At 45.5% G+C, this 26,175-nt stretch overlaps 1 protein-coding gene across 1 annotated transcript in view; it reads right to left on the bottom strand.

Moving 5' to 3' along the window:
- The window catches only part of PLCH2 (phospholipase C eta 2), a 110,135-nt gene that overhangs the window by 59,882 nt on the left and 24,078 nt on the right, over positions 1–26,175 (bottom strand). The window contains 4 exon segments of the mRNA XM_026660024.2: positions 2,094–2,214; positions 3,864–4,067; positions 13,706–13,799; positions 19,217–19,387. Of these exon segments, the coding sequence (XP_026515809.1) occupies positions 2,094–2,214; positions 3,864–4,067; positions 13,706–13,799; positions 19,217–19,387 (590 nt within the window).

Here is a 26,175-nt window from a genome sequence, read left to right on the forward strand (position 1 = left end):
CACACACACACACACACACACACACACACACACACACACACACACACGGAACTACTGCCAAAACAAGTTCATTATCAAGGTCTAAACCTAGACAGCATCCCGTAAAGGGCACACCTTGGAAGCCAATCAATTTCCAGCATTATTTTTCATTTTCAGCATCTATTTTTGGGTCCTTCTGGCTGAAGGCTGGGAAATCACATCGCACTCCTTAGAACTCGTCAAGGAGGATTCATAGAATTTTGAAACCAAGGTGATCGGCACTATATATAAACCAAAGCCAGATGGATTCCTGTTTAGCTTACAGGTGACACGATTCTGGGACAAGTGCAGAATCCAACACGCAAAGGGATTATTTTTTTAAAGTGTGATTTCTAACGCAGACGGTGGGATACAAGTGTCTGCTCTGTCACCTAGCCCCTCAAAGCCCTGCATTAGAAGGAGAAATTACATTTTGACTTGGACAAAAAACACACAGGACAAACCCCCAAACTGGTAGCTAATTTGAGCTCAGAGCTTTTGCCAAAAGCTTGCTTCTTAGTTTGATTTTGCACCAGTCTGTACTGTCCTAGGAGATTTGCACTGGGGAGGAAAAGACCCATAAGTCCCAATGCCTTTGCTTTTCTCTGGTAAGCCAACTGTTGGTCCTTACTAAGAAATAAATAAATGAATAATTAATGGTAACAATGTCAGTTACCCCCCAAAGAGGCGTCTTTCCTGAATGGCACTAGGAGTTACCAGCATTTTAAAGGCATTTTGGAAGGTAACTTTCTTGCCTTCTGTTCTTTTGTGTCCCAAAACCCTCTTGCAAACAGCTGGGATTTTTCAAGTCACCAGCATGTATAGTAAGGTTGCTTTGGCTGAGATGTCAGGAACAGCTTGGCTCTATTAAGGATGGCTGACTGGCTTCAGGGCACACTTAGGGACCTGAACCAATGCTCAATGAAGTCAATGGGAGATTTCCAATTGACCTCAGTGAGCTCTGGATCAGACTATCAGACCCTTAAAATCCCTAGTAGATCTGGCCAGCACATGTTTGACAAAACTTCATTTAGACAAAGCCAAAATGTTTTGGAGAGTGGTCTGTTCTGACTGGAAGGTTTTTGGGAGGGAGGGAAGAAAACCAAAGAGAGTCTCTCATACTTTAGTCTAGGTCTACACTGGAAGCGGGGGTGGGTGTGGGTGTCGACCTAAGATACGCAACTTCAGCTACGGGAATAGCGTAGCTGAAGTCAGCGTATCTTAGGTCGATCTACCTGGCCGTGAGGACGGCAGCAAGTCGACCGCTGCCGCTCCCCCGTCGACTCCACTTCCACCTCTCGCCATGGTGGAGTTCCAGAGTCGACGGCAGAGCGATCGGGGATCGATTTTATCGCGTCTACACTAGACGCGATAAATCGATCCCCGATAGATCGATCGCTACCCGCCGATCCGGCTTACCCTTAGCCTAGTGGTTTGGGCACTGGCCTGGGAAGTTGGAGACCCCAGTTCAACTCTCCCTGCTCACTCTGAATCAGATAGATGCAGGATGCAAAACTCTACTCAGAATCAGGTAGAGCAAGGACTTAAACCAGGTTTCTCACATCCCAGGCCTAACCCCCACATGACAGAGAGACACCAGCACACAAAACTGCCTTCCCGAATCAAAATGCTTGGGCTCTGATCAGAAAATGGACATTTTGACACTATTCCATTTTGCAGACACGTTAGAAAGGTCTGGCTTCCCTTCCAGCACGGAAGGAAAACAAGTTTTGAAACCTCCAAAAACTGCTGCCAAATGGAATCAGCACCCACGGGCCTGCTCTAAAAAGTACCGAGTAAGGGCTAGTATCAGCAGGAACCTCCTCCCCTAATGCTCTCTCCACTGAGGCACATCATGCCCTCCAGTGAAAAGACAGAGATCTGTGGTTGGTGGTATATGGGACACGGCTGAAAACATCCACTGCCTATAAGCTGAACACCATGAACAACGTACTGGGCAGGAAACATGGCACTGCACACATTGGCGCTTCTGCAGAAGGGTGCTACCTAAACCGGGATCCAGGACCACGCAGCCAGGGGATACCACGGGAGCTAGCAGCAGGCTGGGTACGTACTCATTCTTGATGAAGGCATATTTGTTGATGGTTTCAATCACGTCTTTGAAGAGTATCTTGGAGGTGAGGGTGTATCCATGGTGGACAATTGGCTCGCCGTCTGGCCCGTCCCAGCAGTCAACTGCAGAGGGGAAACAAAGGTCTCATTTATCTTTAGATCTTAGGATCATAGATTATAACCCGGGGGTGGCCAAACCATGGCTCGCAAGCTGCATGCGACTCTTTTACAGTTCAAGTGCGGTTCGCGGAGCCCCCCACACTCTCCCTGTTCTCCACTTACCAGATGGGGGGGCGGTGGGGGAGGCCTGGGATCTCTGCCTTGCAGCAGGGTGGTGGGATAGGGCCTTCTGCCCAGTGAGGAGGGGGGGTCTCAGGGCTTCAGCCCTACGCAGCACTGCTCCCGGGGCTCAGGGTTTCTGCAGGAGCGGGGCTGAAACCCTGAGCCCCAGAAGGTGCACCCCAGCTCTTGAACCTCTGAAGATTGTCGTATGCGGCTCAGCAAGTTTGGCCACCCCGTTATAACAGATCATTCAGACAGACAGACTCAAGCCCATTAAAAAGAGAGCCAGAGATTTTCCTGGTAATGGGCGCATCTTGCCGAACAACATAACCACCCATTACAGTAGTGTCATCCTGCCAGGAGTGACTTGGGGCCATGCCTCTGCGAAAGGTGCTGAGAACCTGCAACCCAGCCACAGCACCTGCCCCCACCGTCTCGCAGCTGAGTGCAGGCTTGCCTCCCCCCTGCCTCATGCGTGTCTCTCCCTATAGGTCGCTGAGCGGTTTCCTCTGCAGGCACTTGCTTGCCATGAAATTCTGTTCTGAACAGATGACCCAGATCCCTTCAGCTGAGAAAGCCCCAAGCAAAAAAGATGTTCTTTTGTGAGTGTGGAGGAATATGTTCCTGGGGAAAGATATTAAAGCATAAAAATCCCATTCGGATTCAGCACTAGAATAGAGAGCAGATTCTCAGCAGAGCTCGTCAGGGTAGCAGTAATGCCAAGATCTAAGCACCTCTGTCCCTCCTGTGAATTCTCCCTAGCCTTACACACACCTACAGGCATACTTCCATGTAATGCTTCATTCCCGAGAATGTGTTACCACATCCACAGACCTCGACCTGAGCAGGCTGCCATATTTACTTCCTGGAGACTGACCCTCTATATAGTGGTCAAGACCTTGGAGACAGGGACAACATGGGTACTGCTACCTAGAGGATACTAAGCTAATAGACTCCACGACTGATTCCCCAACAACAAATAACAGACCCACTGCGGAGTGCAAGGGTTGTCACAACATTTTCATAGCGTGACGCCCTTTTCCATACCTGGGACTCCCTCCCACTTAGCAACATGGCTGCAAATCCCTGGCTAGCATGTATGTGCACCAATGCCCTGTACGAGATGGAATCAGAACGGCTCAACCATACATCACAAGCCCTACGCAGCGAATGGAGAACCAGCCTAGATTAGCTTTGGGAAAAGAGCCTTCTCCCTTAAAAGATGGATTCATAATTTTTTAGGAGTATAAACAACACTGACCTCAAGCCTCTTCCTATCGCTGTGTCATGGAAAGTGTACCAGCGAGGAGGCCATAAATACTGCTGTCATAGAAGCCCTGTTTTGCCATTGCTTATACAGGAAATGCCCATTGTGCTAAACCTTTCCCCCAACCCATCTACTTTGTTCTCATGATTCTTAGCCTAAAAGACAAGACACACAAACTATGGAGCCTCCTGATTACCTCACCGTTATTCCCTTCTGTCTTTACCTTCCACGCAGCGGCAGCCAGACTGCAGCACCCAGGCATACATGTCCACCCTAGACTGAGACATCAGCTGATCCCCCATGAGGTAGGTGTTATGGGAAGAGGTGATGAAGTAGTGGCTCAAAGGCTGGGTCATGTCCTGGTTCACCTGGTAGTGTTCTGGATTGAAGATGTCCCCCGACGGGCTCCGTGTGTAATTGGTGAAGCCTGTAGGAAAAACCGATAGGCCAGCATCAGCGTTTGTTGTTCTGTTTGAGAGCAGAATGTGAATCAGAGATTGCTCGGTATAAATTCTCCCTTATCTACATTCTTCCTCTTTCCCAGCACACACTAGTCTGACACAAACACCTCTGCACCCCATCTGCTGTGAAACAGTCTGAACACCAAATTCTCATGACAGCAGTGGTGAGTTTTCCTTTTACAGGATGGAGGGTTTGGACTCTTTCCATGTCTAACGGGCTCATTGAGACTCAAGAAAAAGCAAGCAGAGAAACTGGGAGGCCAAGATCACCTAATTTCATGGTTCAAAATTCAGCAATCAGAGAGAAGCCACGGTCATACAGCTGTCAAAGTCCTATCGAATTTGCAGGCTAAACCTCGGCCGCTGACCATTTTGGCAGCCTATCAGCTTCGGCTCCATGCAGACAACATTTCTACAGCCATCAGGCCAATGACCCCCAAATGGCAACACCAAGTGGTTCCAATCCCCTGACCTGGGGAAAAAACGGCCCCAGTTTAGGAGAACTCCTGGTTATGTTGGTACCTGAGATGATGGGAACTATAGAAGCCACACCAAGATGCTCTGGTTCTTTTCCTACATGATGCCTTTCAGAAACCCCTACTTTCCTTTGCAAAGCGACAGCTCTCTGATGGGAATTACTGAGCATATGGGTCTGTGTAAACAATGAGACAAATGAATCCACCTGGAGAGCAATCATATCTGCATTTATAATGTGAAATGAAAAGGTTATTCATGCTTTTCTGCTCCCTCTGTGTTTATTCCCAATGTCCACTGTTATTCCCGGAGGTCACCAGAGATGGTGCTGCGAAGCTGCTAACCCCAGAGGAAAGGAACTACACTGCAGACAGATTGTTAGGTAGAGTTGCTAGGCCTTCCTTCTCCTATAACCCTACTGAACAGGCTTTTTAAATGCTCCATGTTGAGGCCAAGAGCTTAGCAGGATGCAATAAAGGAATGAACATTTATACTGATAAGAAGAACATTCAGAGTTTCAAGAGCAATGATTTTAAGATACATTTTGGAAGGAATATAAACCTCTCTACTTCAGGGCATGAATCCTATTGGGGGTTAATGGGAAACCTTCTTCAGGGGCAGGTGATCCCATAAGTACCAATACAGGGTTTCTTGCACCTTCTTTGGAGCATGTGGTGTGGGTCACAGTTGGAGTCAGGATACTACACGAGATAGACCCCTGATCCTCGGATCCATTTGATCCAGCCTGGCCATACCTACGAATGTTGTTTTACTCCCCTCAGTGGGATTCGAACAACAGCTCAGAATATCCCTCTGCGCTCCCAGAAGGGTAACACGTCGTTGCTCTTGCCGTCTTTCACATACCTAGAAATTGCCAAATTAGACCACACCCAAGGTCCATCTAGTTCAATATCCTGCTCCAGGTGTGGCCAGTACCAGATGTTTCAGAAGAAGGTGCAAAGAACCCCTGCAGTACCATATGTGGGGTAAAATGTCCCGTACATTAGGTCTCATCCTGGTCTCTAATAATTAGAGATTGGCTTAAACCCTGAAGCAGGAGCTTAAATATCTCTTCCAAAAAATGTTATGAATTAATTGGGATAACTCTGGCCAAGGGGATTAGAATCAGGATGGAGATCTTTTCTCCAAAAGGTAGCCAGTCCAGGTTAGGTGTTACTAACCTGATTCAGCTCAGTGTTACTATTAGACTTAGAATGTAAATTCTCCTGGGCAAATACAGTCTTTTTGTTACATGTTTGCACAGCACCTAGCACCATAGGGCCCTAGCATCTCGGTGCTAGAAAAATATAAGCAATACATCATAACAGCAGCGATAGGATAGGTGGCCTATGTGACACAAAGTTAGCTGGGCAACTGAACTGGAAGCCGTGTGAAAGTAATCTGGTTTTATGTCACAGTATTGATTCAGACCAGGTTCATTAAGGCTTGTGTACTTTGGCCCACAGTTTCGCTCATCATTCATGACAGAGTGTGTCCAGGTTCCATTTGGGAGACTAATCCTAATTCCTACCGAACAACTGGGTTATCTCCACGACTGACTTCCGACAATTAATGTCCTCTATGGACAGTATATGCCACAACTGACTCATGATCTTCAATACAGTAGCAGCCAGCTCTATGGAGATTTAATTAGACTAGAAAAGCTGACCCAAATGTCAGATTTGGAAGTGAAAGGCTGCAAGACAAGTCCGAGTTACAGAACTCCTAAGTATATTGCTATATTAAGAATCTGAAACTTATCTGGCACAGTCACAAATTCTAACATTCCAGCCAGGGCAGTGGATGCTTTCTCTCTGGCAAACTCACCATAAAGCTACAAACAGTTGATAATTGGTCTTAAATACAGGTCCAGACACAATATACAAGTTCATAAGCCTTCCATCAGCCTGTCCTAATATTCCTTTTACTTTTCAGTTGCGGCTTCTGTATCTTTTCAGCTCTCTGATGCTGCTTGGTCTAGCTCAGGGGTCGGCAACCTTTCAGAAGTGCTGTGCCGAGTCTTCATTTATTCACTCCGATTTAAGGTTTCGCGTGCCAGTAATACATTTTAACGTTTTTAGAAGGTCTCTCTCTCTCTAAGTCTATAATATATAACTAAACTATTGTTGTATGTAAAGTAAATAAGGTTTTAAAAATGTTTAAGAAGCTTCATTTAAAATTAAATTAAAATGTAGAGCCCCCCGGACCGGTGGCCAGGACCCGGGCAGTGTGAGTGCCACTGAAAATCAGCTCGACATAGGTTGCCCACCCCTGGTCTAGCTATATCCTAATCTTCCCAACAGTGCTGCTGTTCGACTTTGTGTCTGTACTTGGACTGTGAAAGATTTGTCAATTTTGTAACCTTTGGAGCAACCAGTCCTTAAACGCGTCTTTATGTTCACCTCGAAGGTCTGCGGTTTAAAAAACAAAATAAAAACCAGACCCCAGCATAGGCAGAACTCAAAACTGGCACATGGCTAGAGTCTGATAATTAGTTTTGAGGATGTATTGTTTAGAGTTTGTTTACTGCCTAGATTTGATGATTCAGGTTCATTTTATTAAACAGATGCTGGCCAAGGGTTGAGCAGATGGAAGCCTCTGGAGACCTTTGTGTATCAGTGAGATGAGTTTGGGGGACGGTAGTCTCGTCCCAGTCCCTTGGGGACATGACAAAGCCACACTACTACTTGGCACATTCAGAGGCCCGCCCAGTCAGGAATCAGATATTGAGAGAGCAGTGTTGCATGTCAGGAGTAAGGGTCATATGAGATTGTCTGGACCAAACCTTGCCCCCCTAACTTAGCAAATCCAGTGTGGGTTCACTCCACAAAGAGAGGCAGGATTTGAGGACCCCTCTCTCAGGGGCTGCTGGAATCCTGCAGAGTGCTGTTCCACAGGTGTCCCCTACACCAGTGTCTGGAGTATGAAGGTTTCTGGCTAATTGAGCCATGATTACATAGATGCACTGGGCATTCTCCTACATGCACAGGGAGAGGAACAGCTGCAGGGGTTACTGTCATCCATGCAGACAGGCTCCGATGCCCAGCCACAGCCAGGGACAACGTGAAAGGATTCCTCTCTTTCTTCCAACTCCCATGAGAGTCTTCCCGAGAAAGCCTCAGCCCCCAACCCATCTGGCATGGCTGTGCATTGGTTCTTGGTCTGCCCTTCAGTAGGAGGGCAGCATGCCTGGCTCCTGCAGACAGACACTTTAATCCCTAACTTTAACGGGCCACCACGTTTCCTCATGTGCACGCTGACAAAAGAGAGGCCAGCACCACATTACTGTCTGTATCTTTGTCAAGCTTGCAGGACGCTGAAATACCGTGGATTGGGCACCATGCCGCTCGTTAGCAGAACCAGGCACAGAGACGCTACCTGAAGAATTAGTTTCCCAAAGCGATGGAATCTTGGTTGATCATGCAGACTCGTCACCTTGAAGGACACGGCACAATGATCCAGGGCATCTTTTAGTATGTCCCTTTTCAGAACTGGGGGGAAGAAGGGACCGGAGAAGTAGCTTTGGGACACGGATTTTCTCCCATAGTTGAACTGTTGCCTCACATCCCAATGCGTGCAGGAGAGAGGATTATTAAAAACCATAACTTCCATCCCAAGTGTTCCACAAATCCCTTTCGTTCACCTCCACTGAAACGCGGCATGTTCCCCATTTGCAACTGGGTCTTAACAGCTCTCCACAACAATGAGGACTTTATTCCCTGGGATCTCTGCTTTGTCATGAATCATTCCCCTGACATCTCTCTCATTAGTCCATAAGCAAAGTGGGGACTATATAAAGATGCTGCTACCTCCTAAATGAATTAACACACTCCCTTGTTGGGGTCGGTCCTGCTTTGAGCAGGGGGTTGCACTAGATGACCTCCTGAGGTCTCTTCCAACCCTGATATTCTATGATTCTAGTGAAACAATACATCAGTCTGTCACGGAGTTAGAGGACTACCCAGGAAATTAAAACACAAAGAAACAATCATCTGAATCAGCCTCCTAATACTGGCCTTCAAGCTGCAGGGGAAATTAACTTGGGGATAAATTGCTGCAAAAACATTTCCTTTATGATGGTTCTCGCTGGCTTCAAATTCTGACTCTGAGTGTTAATTAAACATGCTTATTAAACTGAGCTGTTAAACACAGGCTACAACCAGAACTTTGGTAGTTAAGTGCTGAATAATCCACCCTGAGACAGCTCTGGAAAGCCTCAACCTAGCCCTAATGCAGTCCCTGCTAGGGTAGGCTCTGAACCAAAGCACGGCTCTTCAACACAGGCTTCACTCGAAGCAGTCAAGTGATCCCATGAGCACACACTAAGTGCTGTGCTGCATCAGGGGGTCCTACACAACTCTGCAAATGGACATCAACCCCAACAGGGCACCTCACGTTTCCCCCTTTCCAATGGCATGCAAAGCCAGCCAGTCCGGCCTCCCTAGAAACGAGCCAGACCAGAAGCAAACACTTGTGTAAAAAAAAAAAAAAAATTTAAGAGTGCAACACTGTCATTTTAGCTCAGACACCTCCTTACTGGTAAAAACGAAGGCAACAAATGGGAAAAACTGAATTTCCACTAAGGACAAAGCGCAATTTTTCAGATGTTTGTCTCCATGGGGATTTTATTTTTTCCTGCGAGGGAAATCCCTTCATATGCCATCTTAGATGCCAAAAGTTTCACCTTCAAAACAAAGTCTGCAAGACTTGCAAAAATGTAGTAACACTCCTATCAGAGACGGTCAGTTGCATTCAACTGTGTCCTCCCTTTCCATACAACTCTATAGGACGTACCATGAAGGTTCAAAAACTAAGCTAAGTCATGCTACTCTTATGGAAGAGTTCTATGGGATGTAATGGAAAAGAGTAACACTTTTATAGGCTTTCCAATCATCCCATAGACCAGTGGTACCCAAACCTTTCCTGTCACTCCCCTCCCTTACCAGTAATAGAATCAGTCCATGTCCCCTTCTGGTCCTGCACAGTTGGCTCAGAGGAGTTTGAGCTGAAGGTGGAGCTGGGGGGAGAACTGGGGATGGGGAGGAACTGGGGCTAGAGGCGGAGCGGGACTGGGGGCAGAGAGGAGCTGCGGCTGAGGGCAGAGCTGGGTGGTGCTCCCCCCACTTCCCCCCCGTGGGGGCTGGCCCAGGGCCCGATGCATCCCCCCCAAACAAACATTCTTCAGCGCCCCCCGCCCAGGGGTGCATACCCCACAGTTTGGGGACCACTGCTATTGAATGTAACAGAGAATTCTGTTCCTGCAACGGAGAATTCACATACCACCTACAGAAAAGGTTCTCATTATCTATTAACATTCTATATGTTAAAGTAATCTCTGTGGAACCCAATTGGTTTAATTCCTATTAAACACAACAGGGACTTTTCCATAAGAGTAACTGGGTTAGTACATGTTGAAAGAAAAACAATTGTTCACTAATTATTATTATATTTAATTGCTCAGTTGTGGATCTGTGCAGATAAACTGACGCCTGATCTTCATTTATTAAATCATTATATGCTCGGTTTGCATTCATGCCACTTGTTGTTTTTAAAGAAAAAATCTCTTTGCTGGAACTGCAAAAATACCAACGAACTACATAGGCTAGTCACACTGCTACTGCTACCTCTCGCGGTGGTGGAGTACAGGAGTCAACGGGAGAGCGCTCGGGGGACGATTTATCGCGATAAATCGACCCCCGCTGGATTGATCGCTGCCCGCCCATCTGGGTAGTGTAGACATACGCTAAGACACGGCAGCTTTAGGCCAGCATGCAAGAGAATTGAATCAGAATTCCTCCCCCAGCAAACCATTACCAGAGCTTGAGTAAAAGCAGGAGGCTACCCAAATAACATCAGCTAGGATGAAAAATCAATAGGATGTATTGCACACTAGCAAAAATAGTACCAGCTGCTCTCAGCAAATTAATCACTCTCTCATTCTGGAAGATAGATTTGACTGCCGAAGGAGCGGTTCTGTGTATCACTAATTGGGCACCCTGTGAACTGCCCTATTGCTTGTTTCATGCACTTGCTGAAGTTTAAGGCTGAAATTGCCATAATTAGCTAACACTAACTGTGTCCGTCAGCTCTAGAATGAAGAAAAATGAATGCCTCGGGATGCTGTCAGCAGTGTGAAACAAAGACCTCAAGAGCTTGACTCCATTCTCAGGAAAGCCTCCTGTCCCACAAGGTGCTTTATTTTGCTCAACAGCAAACAGTGATCCTACTAAAATCATCATCTCAGTCCAGTTCCTACTGGTCAGGTGCCACATGACAAGAAGCCACCACTAGGGAGGACATAAATTAGATCCCTACTTGGCAATCTCAACAGATCGCCAGGAGCAAATGGGCCCTCCAAGTCATTGGCAGGGAACTTGCACTGCATGGCGTGTAGCCACACTGGTTCTGGGGGCAAACAGAGGACTTCTGTCTTCAGCACAGTTACAGTCCAGCCCTATTCCAGCTAGCCTTTCTAGAGGGCAAGAGAGACCTAACGTCTAGATAGCACAAAGCCACGATAAGAACAACTCTGTACTAGATTACATAAATGAAGCAGCAGCATTCTGAAGTCTAAGGAGGTTATAAGATTATACAACATTCTATGGGGAAAAAAACGTTTAGAGGACACGGGGCTGGCTAGACATGTCAGAGTGGACAGCCCTAAAGAATGAACTTTTCCCTGAAGAAGATGCCAATTTAAAAAAGGTAGTGGGGTAAGAGGGAGAATGCTTGGGAAACAACAGCCCTACACAGCCCCCCTCAGACTCTGTCTGAGCAAAAGAGAGGGGCTTTGTCCCCCTCCATCCTTTCTTCAGCCTAATGAAAAATAACTCCTGGAGCTCACACATTAGTCTCAGGCCTGGCTACTGCCCATCCTCAGCAAAATCTAGTAATCTGTAAGGTGTGTTCTTAATCCCCACTCCCCAAATATATTAACTATTTGATTAGGCATGCAGTCTCTCAAAATCACCTCATGGGATAAGATATGGGTAAATGAGATGTGTAGATCAGCAGAAAGAATTGCAATAGTTGCTATGCCTGCAAACAAGAGTCCTGGGTACACTCGACTTGTCAGTCTTCTACACATTTCAAAACAGGGTCAGGTGTGTATCCTAGATATGCAGCCTAGACAAGACATTTACCAGACTTACTCACTCTCTCAGCAGTTTTTGACAGACCAAATGCTCAGTCATTACCAGGTAGGATCTTATAACTGCAACCAATTATCAATAAAAAGTTGCAGAGAAATAAACGCCTTCAACTATCCAAAGTACTTGTTTTATATTTTCAAATCACAATAATAAAGGGCAATGCTCTGAGCTTCTGTAGCGCCAGGATCTCAAAGTGCTTTATAAAAGATTAGCGAAGTGAAGCTTTACAGCCTCCTGGGAAGAACAGAAGTCAGAGTCATTACTCCTCCCATTTGCAGGGGGGAAAACCGACACAAACTGATCTAAACCCAAGGTTACGTAGGGCATCTGGCACAGAGCTAAGAGTAGAACCCAAGTCTGACTCCCTATTTTGTGCCTTAAGCACAAGAGCATCTTTTCTACCCATAAGAAACTGTATTTATAAAAAGAAAGACAAAGAAATCATATGGAGTCTCTCTGCAATAACTTCTTAAATGAGGACCAAGCTACTGGTTCCTGTGTTAGACTTCAATTTCATGGTAGAGTAACAACTGTGCTCCAAAATCTCTCACAGCAGCACAACCAGCCGTGAGTAATGTAGCTGTGTGCTTCTTGTCAAGGTGACCCCACAGTCTATGCTTTGCCTGTTCTGTGTAAGTACTGTTGCTCACAGGCTTGACTTCTTCATAAGCAACGCTTATAGAACTTAACAGGCAATACAATGTAGTTAATATCTGTGCAATCTGTTTTTTGAGCACAGCAGCAGATTGCATGGGAGTTACTGCTCACACCACTTTTGAGTTTGATGGTAAGAAGGAAGAGAAGTTGTGTTAAAACATAACGAGAGGAAAGTCAGATGCTCTCCCTCACCCGGACAACCTGGGTTCAGTGCAGGAATTACTCTGGTATGCAGGAGGTTGGATTAGATGATCACAATGGTCCCTTCTTGTCTAACATCTCTAAGTCTCAGATAAGATCAGGCTAATGTCCAATCGCAAGGAAGCCAAGCTGATGGACCCGATTCTCCGTTCTCACACTCAGGTGAAGTGGGTGTAAAGCACAACACATCCCGAATGGAGTGTTTTACCTGCTGTGCTCACTTTGCTCTAGTGTAGAAGAGAACACAAGGGACAGGGCAACAGAGATTTCAGTCCCCAGAGCAGGAGAGACCTGAATCCATTATATAGGGACCATCCTTCATCAAAGACAAAGAAGTGACTCCAGGTATTGGAAACTACCCCATTCATTCAGGTAGAACAGACTGTACCAATTTATACTTGGCCGTTCTGCATTAGTTCAACACAGCCACAGAAGCAGATACTATGTTGTTGCTTTTTAAAACATGACTCAAGACCCTTCCCGTACAATCTATTACCAAACATTTCCAGGGCCTGACTAGCGCTCCTTGTTTGCTTTTGGAGTTGATGGGACCACCGTGGATAAAGGGGCCACTATACTGAGCCAGGGATTCAGAATCAGCCCTAAAGCAACATGTACCATCTTGTCACCATTGAAGTCTTGTTCAGTGAGAGCCCATCAGCACCGGGCATGCTGAGAGTGCGCTTCTTGGGGCGACATTATTTACCACTCCCATTGTAAATTTCGACACATGCTCAGAACATTGGTTTTATTAACACTCTAACATTTGTTGTTCGTTGGAGGGGGGGGTTAACACTTTGTCTGGGATTGTCACAGATGCCTAGGGGAGTTAAGTGCCAAATCTCATTGCATTTCAAAAGGACCTGTGGAGAGACTTTCAAAAGGCATATATGACAGACAGGCATCCAACCCCCATTGACTTGCAGTGACAGGAGCCTCATCCCTCTGGGTGTCTAACTCCCTTAGGCTCCTTTGAAAATCCCAGCCCACATCAATAACATTAACAGAAAAGCACCCCTTATGCAAGGTGACACCATACAGTACTCATACCAGTGTCAAATTCGAACTAGCATTTAGCCTCCATTGGGCATTTTCCAGAGCAGCAGCAAAAAACAACTTACCGTCTATTCCCAGAGCCCCCTGCTTCTTGTTCTCCAAACACGGTTCAAACTGATTGATAATTTCCAGGCAGTACTCCTTGGTCACATTAGTCATCTAGAAAGGAAACAAAACATGAAGTGGAGAACATCTCATTAACTAAATAATCAGCCACTGCTCCCCTAGTTCTCTTCTCTGTAGATAGTTTGAGAACTGGCTGTATTTTCCACACGAGCACTAGGATTTTTACACTGTTCACTAAAATTCCCACTCCTGCCACTCAGTGTCAGGTCAGATAAGAATCAGGCAGCTTAGTGAAAAGTTAGTCCCACTGGCAGCTGCCTGATCACACACAATAAAACACAGAGCCCGATTTCTGCTTTGTAGGTCAATTTTGTTTAGTGTTTTTAAGCCCACAGGGCAACCAAACAGCACATGTTTTGCTATGGCCCAATAGGGTCTTTCGGCTGCAGGATTAATTTGTATTGTCCAAAAGGTTTTCACTTTAGAGGCATGCAACAAAACAGAACTCCAGGAGCCAGTGGAGAGAAGGATGAATTATAATAATTGGCCACGTATCAGAAGGTCGGGAGATTATTGGAAGCGTTTCTAGGGCGTCTGTTACTTTGATCAATGGTAGGATTTCATTCTGGTCTTCAAGATGTGTGCACAGAGAAAATTCTGCATGTTCTGAGACATTGGCAATTGAAAGTCAGGCCATTTATGGTTAGCTCCGTTTATGTTAAAAAAAGGAATTATACAGCCCTGCATTATGTAAACAGAGCTGGGTGACCAATTATTTACTACACCTGTTGTCAGTAGTGCTACAAATCAGGATCAAGGCGTCACTGTGCGAGGTGCTGCGTGCACACACACGACCATATGGTGCCTGTCCCAAAGAGCGGCTCAGATGAAAAAGCCAAGCAGAATCTTTCAAAACTACACACGTAAAACCAAAGTAAAGCATAACCAACAGGGACGAGGCGTTAACATCTCATGGAAGACGTCGGGAGCTGGGCGTGTTCCATCGAGCCATAGAAGCGCTATAGCATGACAGCAGCAGTGCAAGCTTCTCTGGAAGTGCACAAACAGAACTGTATCCTGCCCAGGAGGAACTACTTGCACGGGGACTTCAGAGTGCACGGACCATTCCGTCTTTGCCCTCTCTAGTGAGTCTGCCGACAACAGGACTAATTAGGGTGCAGGTTGGCCAACGTGGACCCATGCCCAAAGGGTCAGCACTTTTCACACTGGACTGGAGCCTTCTCATGGGGAGGTTCAAAACACAACAGATTCAGGAGCATGAAAAAAGCACTCTCCCTCCACTGGATGTCCTGGCTGGGCTGGGCTGGGCTGAGACACAAAAGCCCAGAAGTCTCCCTATCAAAACACAGTTCTTGCAGTATTTACATTTTGGCCATGACCAGCAAGGCAGGATCTCATAAGAAAGCTGGTTTTCATAAGATTTCTAGTCCCAATCCCACAGCAAGGCCTTTTCCTGCTCCTAGCTCAGCAGGGCTGCTGCATGCTTTTGTTCTGTTTTTGACAAGGCTCAAACCTACCCTCGCTCTATACATATTGCATTACAGAGGGCAGCAGCGTCCGCGGGAGGAAAGCCGGAGAGCTTTTTGCTCTCCGTGCCAGTGATTAGCTGAACTGATTGAGTCCTGTGGCTGAAGTTAATTTTCTTCTCTCAGCATGAGGAGGATCAATAGGCCCAGTGAAAGAGAAACACAGCCTAACTCGTTTAAAGAGACACCAGGCACAAAGGGATGGGTCTTCATTTATTTAATTTGCAGGTGACTCATGAGACTCTATTAGAGCATGAGAAGCAGAAGCACATGGACAAAGACAACCGAGCCTAGGCGTTCTCATGCTGTATTTTTTCTTTCCCACCCCATCTACTTCTACAATTCTGGCGAGAAAAAAAAAGTCCTGGCTGAGCTATTATTTTGCTGCCTCACAAGACCAGAAATGCCCCAGCCTTGTCCTGACAGAGGATCCTCTAGAGCAGAAGCACAGGAGAGAAGGGGTTTTAGATCTGGTGGGGTGGGGTGGGACTAATGGGCAGTAGAAATGCTCCCTTTCTACTGAGGATGTCAAAACATCTTCACTCAATTCTCAGTCTTAATTAAATATTTAAAAGATTTCACTGGAATCCCTCTCTCTTTTCTGAAAAGAAATACTCTGAACTGCAGGGCTCTCTAGTTGGATTTTACCTTAGTTTCATGGCTCGTCTTCCTTTGGGGCCAGACTGACCCAAGAGCATGTTTCCTTCAGCTTCTGGCATCCGCCTTCCCTCTCCCCTTCCATTTAAGCATTGCAATATGGTCTTTTATTACATGTTCCTTCGGTCGCATTTGTAGTGGGCTGGTTTCCCTGTCCCCACTGCTAGTGGCACTCTAGCTTACTAAATCTCTCCTCCATTACCAGCCGACTTAAAATAACCACCAGCCTCTTCATTGCAATAGGCTTTAACTTTCCCAGAACAGACCAGCCAACAACCTTGCAGTCCGAAGGTTTTAGACAGCTATGCATTAGAAACCACTCAGAACCTGATAAGAGGAACAAGTGGTAAGGTACAGGTACAGTAAAGCACATTCCACTAAGCAACAGATGAATGGGTCACAAAATCTGGTTAACTGGCACTTCTGGCAAGGTCTGCCAGCTATTTGCAGCAGTCATTGGCACATACCAGTGTTTGCTGGCATAGATGTCCTACTAGGTGGTACCCTTTGTTCAGTGCCTGTGGCTGCTGAGAGAGAGGCGATATTACCTTTCCATCATGCAGGGCTTTAAAATGATCAACCCACTGAAGCCACCAATAACCAAGACGATCACTTAGCTGGCAATTGGCTGTTCCCACCAAGGTAAGTATAGTTGAGATTTGATGCAGAAGATGGAATAGATCAGTGCATTTGTATTCACATATGTATGTATGTGTGCAGAGAGGAAGCTACTTAGCTTTAGCCATGAGAAAATAAAAGCACGGTACACCTCTATTTGTTTCCTTTTCACAAAAGCCTACAGGAGCTGTCAGGAAAGGGAGCCAGCATCTTATATCCATCAATCACTGCTGCAGATTAAAGTGACTAATATGCATAAAGAATGCAAACCTTCCTGTTTAGCCCTCGCCTACAAGGAGCAAATCATTAATTCCACTGTACATAGCAGCTACTGCAACAGGGTGCATGGAGATTAGTTTGCTGCTATTTAACTGACAGCCCATCGATAACTATGGCAAGGGCATCTAGGTAAAATTCAATATTTGACTAGTAAAGCTTATAAACCTAGGAGTTAACGTCTCTGAAGACCTATGAAATGTCTGATTTTATGAACAGCGTTAGGTGTAATGCCTGCCATTAGGTACTGGCCAAGAATAAAACTCTTCTAATAGAGAACCTCCTGTTCTGTTGGACCATAAACTCTTCATCTCTTTCAAATCAGATGAACTGATAGAACAGTGTGTGGTTTGTAATACCCACTTAGAGTGGCAAGAGAAGGACCAAATAGTTAGTACTTTCCTCTCCAAAGCGCTGTCCAAGCCAGCAGTGAATCCTCTCAATAACCCTGGGAAACATGGCCACCCTCCAGTGGGCAAATCACTTCATTACTCTACCCCCAAGGCCATGCAGCAAGAAAGACAGAGGATCAGGTTGTCTCAGGTCACCACTGGATCAGGTTGCCTCATACTGGGAAGGTGTTAACTGGAGAGGTGTTAACAGTTGAATGGTCCCTTGAAACATGTATTAACTACTTACGCTAAACAATCTGTTCCATCTTGTATTTAGCTGTGATACTCAGGGCATCTTTCCCAGACCTGAAGAAGAGCTCTGTGGAGCTTGAAAGCTTGTCTCTCTCACCAACAGATGTTGGCCCAATAAAAGATATTACCACATCCCCCCACCCCACCCCCGTCTCTCATACTGGAGAGAGTCAAATGTCTCCATCTAGCCAGATGTCTACAGAATTTTTTTAAAGGAAAAGTAAGGGGAAGGAGGGAAGCTATAGCAGAATGATCTGCATTAGGGAGCTAGGGAGGGAATAAGGAGATTCCAGGAAACATCCACACCAGTCCTGAAGTGGTATCAGCAGTCATATTAAAATTTCAGTGGCTTTTGTCTAAGTCATCCAATTGTCTGAGTGCCCCACACGCCCCGGGATTGGAGTGGCCAGACTTAGGTAGCTACTCAACTTTCCAATTGCATCTCAGAAATGCTCTCTACTTTAAACAAATTAAAAATTCATCCCACCCACAGAATTAAAAAATGGCAGATTGAGAACCCAGGGGGCTGGTCAGAAACCTCACAGTAATGCTTAGTTATAAAGCTAGCCATTTATTTTTTCAGTAATAAATGTCTAGAAGAGTAAAAGCCATTCTGAACCAAGCTCGTGAGGCAGTGCCCATCAAAGCAGCTGGTAGGTGTGATACTGCAAAACACATTCCTACAGTGACAATTGCTCGTTCAACAATATTACAGTCCTCAGCGTGAAACTAAATCTTCATTCAAATAGTCACTGAAAATGGGAAAGGTGAATTCAGTGGTCTGAAGTGGACAGTGATGCATTTTTCTAGGCCATATGGAGTTTTGCCTGATCAAAAAGCTCTGGCTTTGGGAGACTAATAAGTGCAACAGAAGGGGTACCGTGTGTTGCATTTTCAGACATATGAATGGCATGTTTGTAGAGTACCTGCCCATCTCCTGCCTGCTTCCGGCCAGTTCTATTTGTCCTTCTCTTTTACAAGCACTAAATTAACATAAAACAGTATTAGGAAGAGGCCTTGAACCAAACATATGGCAAGCATTAAATCTTGCTTGGATTATTCCCTCTGCCACCAAGAGTCATGCCCACGCTCTGCTGTGCACAATTTAAAGCACTCAGTTATTACTGCTTTAAAAAAATTAAATTAAAAAATAGAAAGCTCCACTTAGCACTCAACCCACAAGCTGTCCAGTGCATACAGAGTATGCTATGTACAATGACATCCAATTTTGAGATTAGTTGGGGCGTGCAAATTATGATCATTAAGAAATCAACATACCAGGTGAGATCCACAGGAGTAAAACACAATCCATCTTCCATGCTAAATTAGATGGTTAGCCCATCTTTGCCCTCCCAGTTTATGGAGAGTATTAATTTCTCCAATGTTCCCTAAATGAGTAGGCCGATTATTCAAACCTGTCAAGGGTGCTGTATGTAAAGAGAAAAAGAGGCAGCACTAGCTTATCAGAGTCCTCTTCCCATTTTAAGACATCAAAACCAAGAACTCAGCTGGGATAAATAATATTGAGTGGCAATAGGCTTTAAGTTTCTGTGCACAGGTTTGGAAATGCTCCAAGACCTTTGCAGGTAACCTTGTTGACATTTTATGTGATAAGGTTTGATAGGATTTCAATCCATTTTGGGAAGAAGCCACGAGCGAAAATTAAAAGGTCACTTTTAAATGGAAGGTTGGAACATTGTAGCTTTCTAAGGGAGAGAAACCAGGGTTCTGCATCCAAGCTGCAATTCTCTCCCCGGCGCCCACCTACCTTTTGCTCAATCTCAAGGAAGCGCTTCAGGTCATCTGCATCTAGATAGTCCTTGTGGTTGCTGTAGGTGAGCATGAGCAGGTACAGATCGCGCCGCGTTGACATCATCTTGTAGAAGGCGCAGAACTCATCGAAGCCCAGTGTGCCCTGGTTATCGTCTGTATCAGCCTCCTGCGATACGCAACAGCAAGGTGGCGTTTAGGTGCCCCGGTTCCCAGAAAGATAATTACAATGGAGGGAATTGAAAAAGAAACCAAAACTAAAACCAAAACACACAAACCCTTGTGTTTTACAAAACCGTCGTTTTTAACCTGAACACAGTCTCACCTAGCAATGCACTGCTCAGGAAGATTTGGTTCACCAGGCTGAAACTGGCATCATGAATGGCTTGCAACCCCTCCACCCCCACCCCTTTTAACCTTCCCAAACATCTGCATTTTAATGCAGGTTTCCAGAGCTCACTTTCCCAGAGGCAGCAGTGTCCACTAGGTCCCCCACATCAGGAGGGTTCTCCCATCTACGGCAATGAGGCAGGGCAATATGTAATGGAGGACTGGGGAGAGGACATGCAGGGGTCCAGGAGAAAGGGGCCACTTGTGGTGTCTTGGGAAGGTCACTAGAAACAACAGCATCCCATCGAGAAGTCCCTGGCCCAGGAGCACACCTGTGAATTCCTAGGGCAGAGATACATACACGCACGTTAATTTAAAAGGGTCTTACAGGGGAAATAAAGCAAAATACACTGCCCTCAGGCACCCAGCCTCATGACCAATTGCACCAGCCTACTGGGCACAAAACCTTTCCTTCGATCACAGCTGAAAGGGAGCTGCTCCAGACCAGTCTTGTGAGTGTCAGGGCACCAGTGGGGCCCAGCACAGAAGCTTATCATTGAGGACTGGGTGATCCTTAGAGTACCACCGATTGCATGCGTGTCCGTGACTGGAGGCCACTGAGATACATACCGTATTACAGTAGTGCCTGCCTAGAGGTCGCAGCAGAGTTCCTGCACCCATCATGCTAGATGCTGTACAAACACATGATACGAGAGACCGTCCCTGTCCAGACAGCTTACAATCTGAACAGGCCGGACAAAAGATGGAACAGCAAATATTTCCCCCGTTTTACTGAAGGGAAATAAGGCACACAAAGTAGACTGCAGAGCTGAGGATAGACCCCAGATCCTCTGCCTCTCAGGCCAGTGCCTTAAGCACAAGGCCATGCTTCTGCTGTATAGCTATAGGATTCAGCGCATAATTCGCTGAGACGGTGAGCCACACACCCCATCTCCAGAGATGTTGTACATTCATTTGGCATGTTTCTCCCTGGGCACACTTTGTGAAAACACTGCTTAAAAAGGTAGTTATTCATCGATTAGAAATACATGGAGATACAGGAGTGTGAAAATATCCCTTAGAGCAAACTATCCATTTAAAAAAAAAAAAATCCAAACCACACCACAGAAAATGACCCAATTCTCCCCATTACATTGTCCCTAATTATCCTCTGATGCAGTGGTTCTCAACCTATTTACGTATGTGGGCCGCATACAATACTACCTGTATAGCCCTGAGGATGTCACATGGGCAGCAGCTGTGTGCTGATTGGGCCACAAACGGGCCACGGATTGAGAACCACTGCTCTGATGTTTCAAAGGGGACAAGCACTTTTCCCCCTTTGCGACCCATCAACAACAGGATTCTTCACAGGGTTTTAAACCTGGATGAAGTGCAAATATAGTCCCATGTCAGCAAACGCCATTATATCAGAGCCTGTTGGAATTCAGCTTTGACAATACCAAAAAAACCCACATCAATTTGGATTAGCAATTTCACATTATATCTTAACTGCATCACCAGTTTATTAAGAGTTGTTTTACACCTATAACTGCTTTGAGTACAAAAATCGGATTCCATTTTCACTCTGCCATCACGTAGGCCTCACACTACATTAGCGTTCCCTGGCGCTAATGACACAGAACTCCTGTGCGATAATGCTTTCTGATGTCCTCTGAAATCAGCTCCCATTTCTGTTACAAGTCTCAAGGAGAACTGTCACTCTTGGTCCTCTCCTTCCCTTCAGTCCTCTTGCTCTCTATTAAAGGGAGCCCCAGCTTTTTGGGTTAATGTATCCTAAAACTAGAGGGGAGCATGATAGGAGAAGTGTGGAGAATTACAGACGGACAAGAGGTTTGGCATTTGGATTACAGTTAACGATGCACCTCTAGCGTGCCTTTCATTCAGCAGTCTCAAAAGCCCTCTACAGGCATTAAGCCTCACAAGAACATGTTAAGTAAATACATTACAGCCAGCGATTCTACAGACGGGTGAAGAGAGTCCCAGGGATGCCTATGGAGTCAGTGGAACAACCATGATCAGAACCAAACAAAACCCAGCTCCCTAGGCAAGAGTCTCAATGATTTTCCTATTGATTTTGGGGGGTAGGAGGGGCAATCTGCATGAGATCTGATTTTTAAAGGGTAACTTTTTTTTTGGTAGACAAAACATGCAATGGCAAAAATTGCACCTGCGAAGTCCAGCCACGCAGGGCCTATGCACCTGATTTGTGACTGCAGCTAGGTACCTGTCCATTAAAGTACTCAGATTTCTACCCGCAACAAGCTGCAAGCCTAAAGAAAGCATAGGCAGAAATTCTGCAGGTGTGTACTGTACCACTATTTCCCTTGACCCCACTGACCCACCCACAAAAGTGGCCCGTGTAAACATGGCTGTTAATTTGCATGTCAGCTTATGGGAGCTAGCTGTGAAAAGAACCCTCATGCCCACAAACTGAATAAAGGAGAGCTCCGCTGCCATAAAGTGTCTCATAAAAAAGAACAGCTGATGTGAGGCATAAGGTTTTGTGCCTAATGAAAAGGACTAATCGAATCTCCCAGAGCTGCTGGGCTGAGCAATACCAATGGCACAGCTTTAAAAAGATTATTCAGAACAAATGGTCCACCCTTCCCCCAGGTAATCCCTCCCTAAAAATTAATTCTGAACAGTCTATGATGGGCAGATGGAGGGGAAAATACTTCGTACAATGCAGGCATATGAAATATGCAAAACGAGCTCTGTTTAATGAGCAGGGCAGATAAGGCAGAGTAAAGTCAATACAATGGCATAAGACAACTTTGGGGTATAATGAAAAAAAGCCATTCATCCGGAACAGACAGCAGATCTCCTGAACAGCGAGAGTAATCCTAAAGCAGCTCAGTGCTTCAGTCTAGAGTCCACCACATCAACACTGAAGTTTCAATTAAAGTTGAGCAGCCGTTATGAAGAGGAGAGGAGGAAGAAAAAAAACAAAAAACAAAAAAACCACCAGTAAATCATAAGGATTAAAAAGAGCCCCTTGAAGGCCTTAGGGCTCAGTCGCTTCGTCTGAAGACACATTATCTGATTGTATCTGGGTGATGCTTAGCAATGGGCTCCGAAGTCTCCATAAGGCACACATACCGATGATGCCAGGGGAAAAGATAAGACAGCTGCTGAATAGGTTTATAGTACTGCTGATCTGAGTCAGCCGGTGCACATTTCTGCTGCAGTTACTGTAAAAATCAGGACCACTCTCAGCCATAGACGAACTCTGAGAAATGTAGGAAGGCAAAACACTTAGACATCAGCCTGAACCAAAACATTCACAGACCAGAACCCATCAAAAGTTTAAGAATGTTCAAAATCCAAACTCAGAACTGAATTTTGTTTGTTGAGCATGGCCCCCCCGAAAAACACTCTTATGGAAGATCTCAGTCCAATGAACATCTTCCACCAAAGGCGCAGCGGTCAGGTCAGACCTCACCAAGCATTCAAATGGAGAAGGGTCCTCGTAGATGGTTTAGGAAATAGCTAGTCCAGCATCGTCAAACTCGATCAGGCAGACAAGTCGAGGAATGCTGAGCTACTTTGGGTATGCCTACACTGCAATCAGGCGGCGTGACTGCAGCACGGGTAGGTCAAAGCCACTTGAACTAACAATAACAGTACAACGAGTGCTTAAGTATATAGCCAAGGTGCAGGGAGCCACCTATGCTGTTGTGGCTTCATTGCTATTGTTACTTGAGCTAGATCCAGGTATGTCTACACACCTCCTCACTGCAGTGTGGTCATACCCTTAGGTTACAACAACTCCAGACACCTCCATTTCAGACTACGAGAAAATGCAGCTGGCAGTTTGGCAGATGGCAGGCAGAACAACGCACTATCCAGCCAGATGCCACGTGTGCTGATCTTTTAGGATAGCTCTGAATCAGCACTTCCCATCCGTATTCTCACTTGGTCCCATTCTTATGAACGTGCCTGTCAGCAAGGATGGAGAATTAACCCCCTGACTTGACAAAATGGGAAATGTGTCTTGTTGCAGAGGCATGAGAGAGAAAGTTTGAAAAGAGAATCAAAACTGCTCAGTAATTATCTTGCTAGGGTGGTGCTAACCGACTCCTTTCCTGAAGGGAGCTCTGTGTAGCTTGTCTCTCTCACCAACAGAAGTTGGTCCAATAAAAGAACAGATTTAAAAATTTTATTAAGATGATGTTAAAAAAAAAATAGTGAACAGAGTTTGAGCACACCTGGTCTCTCTCATATCCTGGGACTGACACAGCTACAACAACATTGCATACATTCTTTCCCAGTGTCAGACACCTGTGCTCATTTACCATACAGAGCTTAACCATCCCTTTCAGACATTGTCCTTTGGAATTAAACTGCTGCATTATCAAGCCAGGATGTGTGTCTCTCGCATAGTGTCAGGACTGAAGATCCCACAGACCTGTTTTAATGTTGAGATCCTCCTACATTGTTTTCCAGCAATTGAGTGTCAGCCAGTTGCTTTGCACATTTTTGCTGTAGACAAGCCAAAGCACATTACAGATCAGAGACCGAAAGTTTCAGGCTTCTTGTACAGTCCAGATAATACTTCTTCGCTGCATTCCCTTGGCCTGGTGCCAGGAAGGCTGCAGTTTTATCAGTTAGTTGGGAAAAGTCTCAGGGAACATAACACACCAAGACCATGGACAACAGCACTGAACTAACAGCACAAATTCCATTTAGAAGTCTCAGGGTTAAGTACCCATGCACAGCTAGTTCTCCAAGAACACTGCAAAACTGAAAATCCTTGATTTACCAAGAGAGAGAGACTCAATATGTTATCAGCGATACATTATCAGCTTCCTAGTCTATTCTCAGTCCCCAAGGAATCCACACACACTTTCTAACTCTTGCTTGCCCTGGATGTTAGATTTCTATTTAGCAGCCTGACACTTTACCAACTCTTGAATTGTAGCAACTACAACACTGAAGCCAAATTTTGTGTAGGTGCTGAAATGGTTAATAGAATTAGGTACCAATGTAAACCAGGTCAATCAATGCAGAGACACTGAACTTATTAAAGGAGCCCAGTGAAACATATCTGAATGTACTTGTGAGCAAAACCTTGCTAATAATAAAATTGAGCTCTTCCCTCCCACCACCATGAACGAATGGGGGGGGAGGTGCGGCAAACACACAACATTCATCTCCTTTAAAAATACAGTTCTGGGTAGAATTAATACACACCACTTTAATAAAAGCAGGCATTCATCTGAGTCAGTGAAAGGATATTAATTAGAAAAACTGAACCCAAGGGGACTGCCTTCAAACCCCATGTATGATGTACAATGTTAGTTTTAACAACATTCTGTTTAGCTCTTTCGTTAGCCAAGACAGAGATTTCTGCTTTGATTAGGCAATTCAAGGCTGCTTAATATCAGGAATTTTATATCACAGAACACCAATTACATCCATAATTCAGACCAGGCTGCTCTCATTTATACACTTTCATATGGAAAAGGCACATCCATTTTTTCCTCTCTTAACAGGTTTTCTAAAGTGCCTGGCATATAATTATTGCCATTCATCTGAAACTATTAAGACAAGAGTCTAGCACGCTACTAATAGAAACCCATACTCTAGTCACAGAGGTTTTACCAGTCTCTACCCTTTGGCTCCCATCAATCCGAATGATTTACCCTAGAAAGCGACTCCCTTTAATCCACTAATTTTAATGAGTTTCTGAAATTTCGTTTTCCACAGTGCTGCATTTGTGAGCGTGGTATTTGCTGGCATCGCAAAAAAGTTTTATTAAACCATTATTAAAATGTTCTGCCAGGTACAGAGACACCATCTACCCCCCGCCTCCCCTCCAAAAGCCTCATTACAGTCCAGCACAACTGATGAAAGGACAGGATTCTCAGTGGAGCAGAAGTAGATGGTGCACAGGGTCTAAATAACACAAGTATCAGCAGATTATAGTGCTGCCAGTCGGAGTGCATATTAATAGATGTATGAGTATTATCTTCCCACTGCCAAGGGAGGGAAGAGCCTTTGTTCTCCAACAAGCTTTTGACAAGGGCCTCTTGTTGTGTGTGCGGACACGTACATGTTTCTACGAAGTTTTTTAGCCTGGCTTCTGCCCCCAAATGGAAGTAAATGCACTGAAGTGTATGGGACCATTGGGCTAAAGCTGGGGTAACTAGACGTGCGTGCGCGCCCGTGTGCTCAAGTGGACTCAGCACACTTGCTTTAAGCTAAATGTAAAGATGCTCACGAGGAATGCAGGCCCCATGTGGTTAGAGGCACTCAGGTGCTGAATGTGGCTCAGCAGGCTGCACTAGGGAGAAGCTGCTTCTTCGCCTTCTACGACACTGCATCAGGCAGTAACACCACCACTTAGCTCTCATCTAGCACTTTTCATCAGGTCATCTCAGAGTGCTGTATAAGGGAGGCCAGTATCATCACCCCCCTTTTGCAGATGGGGAAACTGAGGCATAAGGGGACATGAGTAGCCCAAGGTCACCCAGCAGGCCAGTGATAGGGCCAGCAATAGAACCCAGATCTCCTGTGCCCCAGTCCAGTGGTCAGTCCATTAAGCAGCAATGCCTCCTGAAGTGCGGGCGGTCATGATGCCTATAACATCCATTCAAGGGG

This window comes from Terrapene carolina, unplaced genomic scaffold (assembly GCF_002925995.2).
Source record: "Terrapene carolina triunguis isolate 2854851 unplaced genomic scaffold, T_m_triunguis-2.0 Scaffold714, whole genome shotgun sequence".
NCBI lineage: Eukaryota > Metazoa > Chordata > Testudines > Emydidae > Terrapene > Terrapene triunguis.